This window comes from Crocodylus porosus, unplaced genomic scaffold, assembly GCF_001723895.1.
Source record: "Crocodylus porosus isolate Cpor-Errol unplaced genomic scaffold, CroPor_comp1, whole genome shotgun sequence".
Classification (NCBI taxonomy): Eukaryota; Metazoa; Chordata; order Crocodylia; family Crocodylidae; genus Crocodylus; species Crocodylus porosus.
In genome coordinates this window covers 16,487,548-16,497,533 of record NW_017728907.1, presented here as the reverse complement: position 1 = coordinate 16,497,533, position 9,986 = coordinate 16,487,548, and the positions used below count along the sequence as shown (strand labels likewise).

Below are 9,986 nucleotides of genomic sequence, written 5' to 3'. Positions count from 1 at the left end.
ACTCCCTGTTTCTTGACCAGCCGCCAGGGCACCCCAACCAAAAAAGGTTGAAAACCCCTGCACTAGGAGAACGAGTCACAACTTCACTCAACCTCATCTTTCCAGAAAGCCAGAGAGCTGGTGCTAGTACCACATTAAAAGTGCGTTTAAAGTGGGTGGGTGGATTTTCTGCAAACATTGTTAATGTTAGGGAGCTAGGATAGAGTATTCTCACTGCATCTGTTTTCTTCACACCAAGACCCATTTCGCTTCCCCTTACAATACCAACCATAGAAGTTCTCTTACATTTCTACTTTCCCTGACTGTAGTTCATTATTGTTTGTATTTAATCCATTAAACTTGTAAAAGGGACTTAAAGAGAAAAAGCCATTTGAAGTAAGGTCTGAAAACACTTCAGTTTGTGACATATCACATTTACAGATACAGCTGGCAACAAACTATACAAGATACTCTATTGCTTCCTTCACCCTGCTTGATATTTCTCTTATGCAGACCAAGGCTCAGGCAGTTCTTCCACTGACACAGTAACAAAATGAGAACCTTGATTGAGATGGTAATACAGAACTGGGTAACAAGACATAAATGAACTATTTTTGTAGTTCGTCTTGGCCCATATTGGACAAGATGAGTCTTCATTGCTTTGTCCGGTCTAATTTTGAATACTAGGGATTTTTAGGTTTATTTCAATTTTTCAGAACCCTGGTTCATGACCTAGATGCAACTTAACCAGTACCTGTAATAGAAGGGTCCAGAATTAAATGTAAAGATGGTGATGGGTGATTTGCTTGACAGGATGACACATCTCCAGCTGCCTGCTTACAAGGAACACCGGAGCTTTCATAGTCAGTAGCATAATTGTTTTGGCCTTTTTCAGAATCCCTCAGTATCTCTTCCATGGCTTTCTCCAATTGTTCATCTCCATTTGAAAATATCTGGACCCAGGAAAAGAGCAAACATAAGACAAAAGTAATAGATAGTTTTTCAGTATTAGTAAACAAGTACTTTAAAAAGTATTTTAGAACACATTGTTTTTTTCCAAAAGTTTTTAAAATTTGGGCAAAAAAAACCCACTGCATGTAAAGTAGTTAAAACACATACCCACACAACTCAGGTAGATGAAGACAAGGCACCTGAAACTCACCCATCTTCATTAAGTTCATCTGTCAAATAAGCTAACAACATCCTATACACCTACATAGGTAGGGACCACTAGAATTCATGCCAGAAGAGTGCTATGTGGCGGCTCCTATAATTTTGCAGTTTCTCACGTGTGCCCCCTCCCACCACCACTGATTGGCAGAGGGACTCCATCAGCTATGCCACTTGTGACCAATAGCCAGAAAGTGAAAACTAAAATTTTAAATATATCATGGTTTTTGCCTCCCATCCAGTCAGCAGCAAGCAATGGGGCCACTGGGGCCCCTCTGCAATTCAGCCTTAGGAGGCAAAAACTGAGGCATATTTAAAATTGCAGTTCTGACCTCTCCACCAAACAGAGACGAGCTCTTCTACCAATCAATCAGTGGTGGGGAAACATGCAAAGGAAGCTGCAAAATTAAAGGATTCGCTGCACAGTGCACTTCTGACATAAGTTCCAGTGGACCCTATACATGGGTCATGACAATTTACATTTCCCAAATCTCTGTGATTATGTAGCAGTAATGTGACTGTATAAGAGTAATAAAGAGTAGTAACTTCTAACCCCAAGCTCTGCGCCTGCAGCTCCACACACACAGAGGGGAAGCCCCATGCTGGATTCCACTGGGAAGCAGGGGGTGGGTTTTCCTTCAGAGCAGGGAGAAGGCGGAAGCAGCTGGCTCCAGTGCAGGGCTTCCCACGTTGCAGCTCAGGCTCAGGGGGCAGAGCTGCAGGGATAAGGCAGGCTCCACTCCCTGCCCCTGTGCAGCGCTGGCCAGAGCCGGGCACGAGCACCTTGACCTCCCCTCCTGCTCCTGCTGCTGCCAGGCGGTAGGGGCTGTATCCCATGGTGGGGAGTGTGGTGGGGTCCCTACACCCCCAACCCTTTCCAGCTGAGCTCTGTGCTTCTGCTGCCCCTATGGGAGGAGAAAGAGGAGAGGAAAGAATTCCCTTCAGCATGGAACAGAGCCTCCCCCTGCCCTGTGAAGGGAGTACTGGGGGTGGGGGGAGAAGAGTACCCCTTTGGGACTGACCAGCATCCCATAGTCCCCCTACCCCACAACAATGGGGGGAAAGCAGGGGGAAGAGTCCCCCTCTGGGGCCAGGCAGCCTCACAGAGCCCCCCCCCCTCCCCACCCCATGGTGACAGGGGGGGGGGGGGAGGGGGAGAGGGAGAAGAGCCCCTCTAGTATCGAACAGGGCCCACCTCCTGGCCCTGCAGTGATGCAGGAGAGGGAGGAGGAGGAATAGTCCCCCTATGGGGCCAGGCAGCCTCACAGAGCCCCTTTCCCCCCACTGCAAGGTGGGGAGAAGAGAGAAGAGCCCACCCACCCCCAGCACTGACCAGGGCCCCCCTCCTGGTGATGGTGGTGGCTGTGTGCCGCCCAGCCAGTCAGCAGGGGCAGGGGAGTTTCACACACAGCAGCCTGCCACCACCTCACACCACTGCTGCAATTTGTCTGAAGAGCCAGACCTGTGGACAGGGTGGGGCTCATGTGCAGCTGCCACCTCCAAGCGGGCATGGCACCACAGGCAAGCAACAGCAGTGGTGGCTGCCATATGCGAGACTCCCCCGAGAAAAAATGAAAACATTGAAAGATCAGACTCTCTCCTGAGTTCTGTTTTAAGTGAAACTTTATTACCTTGACCACACCCAAACATTTCAGGGCTTCTTGTGGTTCTGAGAGTAAGCCTGGTATAAGAGGAGGGCAAAAAATGGATAAATTCCATTTTTGTACAGCAAATTCTTAACCTGATCCAAAACTATCACAGTCCAAAAACAGTTCAATGGATAATAGATTCTACCTCTGGTACACAAATGCTCCTTTCTGGCATAATTAAAGAGTGAATTTTCCTTTTTATAATGAAAAGGAAAATTATTTCCCTTGCTCAGATTTCTGGTATTCACAAAGCCAGACCAAGACTTCCTTGTTCAAATAGTTTTTTTTAGCAGGGGGCTCTAGCTAGATATTATTTCTAAGAAAACATGTTTTAGGAGAGACTCAAGTGTACCCAGTTACTGTGACTAAAACTAAGAAGTTCCTTCGTAGCAAACTATAAAACAGGATTCTGGACAGTCCTGTTGGTACAATCTTCTGCAAGATGCCAACTGGATACAAAGCCACAATTTTGTCAACTATGTCATTGTCTTCCCAGTACTAGAAAAGGAAGGACAAAATTTACAGGAGGATTAAGTTGGGTGGCAATATCCAAAATATTTGAAGTGGAACAAATCAGATTCAAAAGCTTCATCCTAAACAAACAGGAGGCTTTAAGCAACAGAGGCAGATTTATCTGATGCTGAGAATCAGAAACCTGAAATCTTAGATTCTGATGCCATAAACTTTCCACAGAAGGCATTCTCAGCACTTTTTCTACCCAGGATGGGATTTGTATATCCAAACCCTGCACTAACACATGGAACTACAAAGGCAACTCATTTGATCTTCATATGGGGCTCTACTTTGAATACTTCTAGCACTGAGAAAGACTGCTGGGGGAGGAAGTCTCTAGCTTCCCTTCACCCTTGAGTAGAGTCCCCTGCTGTACAACACTGCTGCTAAATTGAAAAGAGGAAGTAAGTTTGAAAAGAAATGCCAGCCTGGGAAGACTGCTTATGAATAAGCTAGCCTGAAACACAGTGTTTCAAGCATATCTAAGCGTGACAGCATGGGAAGTTGGGATATTCTAGATGTTTCTATCAATAGTATCACCATTCCAGCTACACCAATGGTAGTCCTGTTAGAAACGTTAGCACAGACCAGGCTCGCAGCCAGAGCCAATATTTACCCAACTACTCAGAGAAACTGATTTGGGATTCAAGCATCTCCAGCTACAGTAGCCTTGTCTATAATAATTCTACCAATACTCGCATCAGCTAGATGTTTTTAGACTTTTTTTTTTTTTTTTTTTTTTTTTACTAACTGCATAATACCATTCTAATATACCAATGGCACTAAGCATTTGAATCCTAAATCCAGAGTGTTTCCCCAGCTGGAAGCATCTTGATTTTAAAAAGTTGTTTTTTTGTTTATTTTAAACATCTAAAGAATGCTAACAAGTCCTGTTCATAGACGCTTTTGCAAATAAACAGACTACTCATTTCACCAACATACACAGGAAAAACAAAAAGGTGAAGGATTTCAACAATCTGGCCATAATTAAAATACAACAAATTGCAAGTTAATACAACAGATCCTTAACTTCCGTTTAAAACAAAAACAAAGAAGAAAAGTACCTTTAGCTGAGGTTTCTCATCTTTTGCAGAAGAATCCTCAGATTGCTGATGAACCACAACGAAGTCTTCGTTACTTAATGTAGAAGCAGACTCAGATGATCTATTAATTTTGTCAAATGAAGATTTAGCTTCCATTTCAGATCTATAAACTCCTCCTGCTGCATCAACCTAAAATCTGCAAAAATGCCAACAAATCAGCAAGCAGCCATTTTTAGCTGTTAGAAAATGCGTCAAAAAACACTTTCCATTAGAGAGAAAATGTAATAACCACTCCCACAATTCGACTGGTCTGGCTTCCAAAGACATGTGTGTGGCAAGTGTAATGATCCGGAGAATCCACATACAACTTATCAATTCTGGTTGATTCTTTAATACCTCCATATGAATGGGTATTTAACTGTGCTGACCAGGTCCTTTGCAGCTACAGTGGAAAGTTATTAAAACACTTTATTCTAACCAGACAAAAGGTCTGCAAAGGTGGTTAGCTGAAGCCTAGGAGAACAACTTCACTCTTCTCTGGGGAGCTGGAGGTTAGAATGTAAGTTATCAAGTAAAGAAAGAACTGAAGCTTTGGTAAAGTGATAACCACAGATCCTGGTTTTCTGCAATTAAAAGTCCAAAATGCTGATTAAAAAAAATCCAGAATCCACCCTTTTCCATCTTTAAAACGCAATGCCACTATATATGTAGGTATCAGCTGAATAGAATGTTTTATTGATTTATTTACGATTTTTCACTAATTCAGAAGCCTACCAGTGTCTCAATGAAATACATTTTAAATACCCACTTACACTGCGTAGATGGAAAGGAGAAGTCATACTCAGATGTTACGCAGAAAAATTCCACAAGATCTAGACCAGGGGTAGGCAAAATGGTGGATCTGGTTGGCAGCCGGACTCCATTTCCCAGCAGCTCCTGAACCATGGAGACCAGCCAGGAGCTGTGTGGGCAGGGCACACATCTGGGTGGGGACTTGCTCCAGGGCCACGGGCAGGACCTTGTAGCAGTGACAGTGCCGATGGCAGAGCTGTGATCCACTCCCTTTACGTTCCTGCCCACAGAACCCATGTTCGTCACAGGGGCATGGAGGCAGCAGACAGGCTCTGCCCTGGCTCCAGCCCTATGCTGTCACTGCTGTGAGATCCCAGCCCCAAGCAGCTCCCAGCCCAGCTGTGCACCCTGCCCACACAGCTCCTGACTGGTCTCCATGGGGACTGGCTGGGAACAGGGCAGACAAGGGCTGCTGGGAAATGAAGTTCACCCATTCTGGTCTGGGGGCAGACCTTGCTCACCCCCTAATCTAGACACGCCCTGACTGCAAGAACATTTTCCAAGTCATCCTCTTCAGGCTTTACTGGAAAGCCTCATGTCTTTTCAAGATGACCTTGAAAAGAGCCTTGATATATTGCTATATGGCAAAAATTCACAGCAGGATTCTGTAACTGTATCCATATCCTGGCATTATACAAAATTTCTCCCACATTCTTTCACATAGAGGATCAAAATTCAAAAGCAAACTTGGCAGATTCATCTGACAAAACTGAACAGTTTATCAAGTACCTTTTAACAACCAGTACATACAGTAAAGATAAAAGACAATACTTCTACCCAGTGCTAGGAAAAAGAAAGATGGAATTCAGGTATGGAGTATTGACAACACAATACATATGCTATTCAATTACTGCTTATTTAATCGCAAAAAACCCTCCATATGTAATTCGGTTTCCCTCACTACTTTGGTTCTAAATTTAAGTTGTTCCCTGACTAAAAAGGTCAAAAAGTGATTTGACCTATCTCATTTCCTTAACCCACTCCGAGTCAGATGCTAATCTGACAGCAACAGCTTCACATAATTACTGGACTGATTCACCAGTCATCCAAATTGGTTTGACCCAGCCTCCAAAATGTATATGGATTATAGTCCTAGAATTCACAGAATCACCAAAATTTACACCACCTTGAAAAATTAAAACTTATTTATTCCATGCTATAAATATTTGGATTTTGATACCAGCACTTATCAAACAGGATGTTAAAAATATAATAAAACCTCTAAGTGATCTACAGAGTTTAAAGATACCTTTTGGAGTCAGTTGACTATTTTTGGAGGGGGGGGGGGATTACATTCTAGTCATGTATTGTACTTTTATTACAAGAAAGAAAGAAAGACAGACCTTTTCTTTCTAGCCTTTCTACTTAGCTCTAAACAACAGAAGATTGTGATTGTTCTCTCTTCTGTGGCTATAGTTTCAATCTTAGTAGGTAGCTCAGTTTCCCTCACTACCTGGGAACAGACTTTAAGTTCTTCCCTGCCTAAAAAGGTCAAAGACCTATGCTTGGTTACTTACAACTAAGCCAGACTGGTTATTAATATGCCACAATATAAGAACCTGAATAAAACAGCAAGTGGAGTTTAACTCTTGAAACACAAAGTGGAGATAACCATGCAACAAGGAAAATTTCAATGGAGCAGAAACTAGTGTAAATCTTGTAAACAAAATGTCACATGTACAAGTTCAGCACATTATAATGTACGAGGGATGTTGGTTGTAGCTGTGTTGGTCTACAACATGGCTACAACCAACAACCCTGCAACATGGAAGATAGGGAATTTTGCCATTTGAAACAGAAACTTCACAACATGAAGAAAAAAGAACAACTGTTCAGTTGGACTAATAAAAGATATAGCATCTACCCAAAGAGCCTTGCTTGCCATATAATGTACAATACATTCACTATACTACTATTAATGTGCTCTAGTGAAGACCTTGTTTAACAGTAACAATTATGGGGAAGCATCTGTCCAGTAAAGTTCAGGAGGAAAGAGGTTTTCTGCTTCTGGGTAAAGAAAGATGACCATAGCCAGCAATTAAACTCAAAGTCTAAGGAAGTCTAGTCATCCTGTAGCCTCATTTTTAGGTCTTCCTTTCCTAGGAAGAACTCTAAATTGTAATTATAATCATATAAACTGATTATTGAAAAATTGGCAGACAAAAGTAAAACAAAAGCAGTTATGCTCAGCAGAGTCATATTCAATTTAATCTGCTGCTACTATCAAAATTACTGATGGAAGAAGCACTGGAACTCTGACTGCAGACTCCAACAAGTCATTTCTTATATTTTGGAAAACTCTGTTCAGTCATAAGGACTGATGATGATGTAGTTGAGTTTAAAATCGTTACAAGATAATGGCTTGGACATTCTCTCTTCCTTCCACACAAGTGCTTACTTTTTCATGACTATTATAATCAGTGATGCTTCTTCACATAGGACAATGGCAAAACCTAACCAAAAAAAGAAAGTCCTATTTAGTAAAAAACTCCATTGTATTCAAAGAACACATACAGTCCCCTCTTTGAAAAACCAAAAGGTAACAATTTCCTGATGGAACTCTACCAAATAAGTCATCTTCTGTTTATTTATTCATTCATTTTACTTTTAAATGTATATGGCAGCCTACTGAAAAGCAGCCCAAGGCAGCTTTGGAGTCCTTTCGAGTAGAAAACAGGGTAGATTTGCATTTTATAGATTAACCAAAGAAGAGAAGGACCACAAAAAACTTGTGTTGTAATTTATAAGTTGCAAAAGGATTAAGTATTTTGAACCTCAAAAATTGAACTACACATTCCATCAATTTTTAAAATAAAAGGCTATGCAAAAAAGTCTGTCGAAAGAATGGCTTAAGAATTACGCTGACACTACAAGGGGCTAGAATGATCTTGCGAAGAATGGATACAGGAGATATAAATTCAATTAGTGGCTTTTTCTCCACACACATGCATACAAACATGCCTTTTTTGGAGTACAGACTCCCTTAGCTAATTTTGTGCAAATCTCTTTGTGCCAATTTCTTGTTGAATCTGGTTTCCAATCATCTAATCCTCTATGTTTTCTACTTGGAGTGCAAGGCTCTTTTAGGTGCAGAGACTGTTGCAGCCCGCATAGAAATGTACAACAAGACAACAGGGCCCTAATTTTGATTGGAGCCCTCAGACACTATAGCTATGGAAACTAAAAATTGTTCATGTTTACTGCTATTAGGCAGAAAGCTTCATTAAAATGAAATTAACTTTGTTGATGCTTACTAGAAATAGAAATTATTGGGTATAAAAATAATGCTCTGACATTTCTAGCAGGAAGTCAATTTCCTGTGTTCTTTCAGAGCAGCCAAAAAACAAACTCCAAATGTGCAAACCTCCCCCATCACACCTAACAAGAGGTGGTCAACAAAGGTGATCTGCTGTAGCCTCATCTATAGTTTAACTATTTAGTTTAGCCAGCTAACCAAAAATCCAACTATAACCAGAACATAAAAGTATAACCCAAAGAAATTTTTGCCTCTTGCATAATTTCTGGACCATCATGGTTATATCACCCTTACACTACCAAAAACAGAAAAAGCTTCTTTTTTTTCCAGCAGCAACTGGGACACTTTAAAAGTTGTCCAAACACATGCAACTATTATTTGGGCAGATATGCCATGGCACCAGAATTTCAGAAACTTTCTGAAGTGTATCTGATGTGGGAGTGACGGAGGTCATACAAAGACCTAATCAACAACAAATCAGGTATCAGTAAGCAACCTCTTAATTCAAGGGCACCTGCATGCTCTCACTCAAAGGATCAGTGAATAGTACTGATTGCTGCTGCTGAAACACAGATTAAGATGTTTATTACAAAACCAACCTCAGAACAAATTATTTAAGACTGGAGAGTTGACCTTAGTATACATGCTGTGTCTACCACAACTGCTCTGCTTATTTCCTCTGCAGAGATGCTTAACTCACACCATAAAAGCCACCACAGCTCTAAAAAAGTGAACTCTAAACTCTGTATGTATGGGAACTTGGTTATATTTTATCAAGGTTTCTGAGCAGTATCACATAGTTCCATGAAGGATCAACAGTTTCTAACAGCAGAAAAAAGAGAAAAATCATATTAAGTGGTGGTAAACACCTTCCTCCATTGAAGTCATTTCATTAAAATATTGTCCTTCCATGCTCCAACACTATCCACTGACTTATCTGAAAAGACTAAATAGCCTGAACAAGATTTGATCATACTGAAGATTTTGGCTACAATTTTTCTTGAAAGATGGTTAATAAAGGTAATCCAAGAACTTCTGGCAAAGCACTGTATGTTTATGGAGAGATTAAAAGTGACCAGGTTTCTCTTCTTCCCCTGTACCCACAATAGATTAATATTTTCATTAATGAAAACCAACAGAAATCAATTTATATCATTAATGTTTCTATACAGCATAAAAATTCATGAAACAGTGGCTTAACCTGTACTACAGTATATATGTCTAAAGTTTGTGATTATGTTAGAAATGGAATATTGTTAGAAATGTGCAGCTTGCATCTTGCACCTGATAAGAAAGAAATACTGCCCAAGGCTCCTTTCTCCCCCTCACCCACTTAGCCTTTTTCATGCTGATTACAGAAGCTGGAATTCAATTGACTGGGGCCTTGGGGTATGAACTTTTGGCAAACTGTTGTAGTTTCTGGGCATGCTTAATGAACTGTTGCATATTCATCTCTCTGCCCTGCATACTTAAGTAGCTAATTATACTATACATGCGATGTATGTAATGATGTAACTACATGTA

At 41.1% G+C, this 9,986-nt stretch overlaps 1 protein-coding gene across 3 annotated transcripts in view; it reads right to left on the bottom strand.

The window, feature by feature from the left end:
* The window catches only part of RABGAP1L (RAB GTPase activating protein 1 like), a 462,175-nt gene that overhangs the window by 415,067 nt on the left and 37,122 nt on the right, over window positions 1-9,986 (bottom strand). For all 3 annotated transcript variants that reach the window (XM_019530871.1, XM_019530872.1, XM_019530870.1), the window contains 2 exons: window positions 4,376-4,550; window positions 734-932 (listed from right to left, as the gene is read on the bottom strand). In XM_019530871.1, the coding sequence (XP_019386416.1) occupies window positions 734-932; window positions 4,376-4,510 (334 nt within the window). In that variant the 5' untranslated portion in view covers window positions 4,511-4,550. Of the gene's footprint in view, window positions 1-733; window positions 933-4,375; window positions 4,551-9,986 lie in introns of those variants that run through there.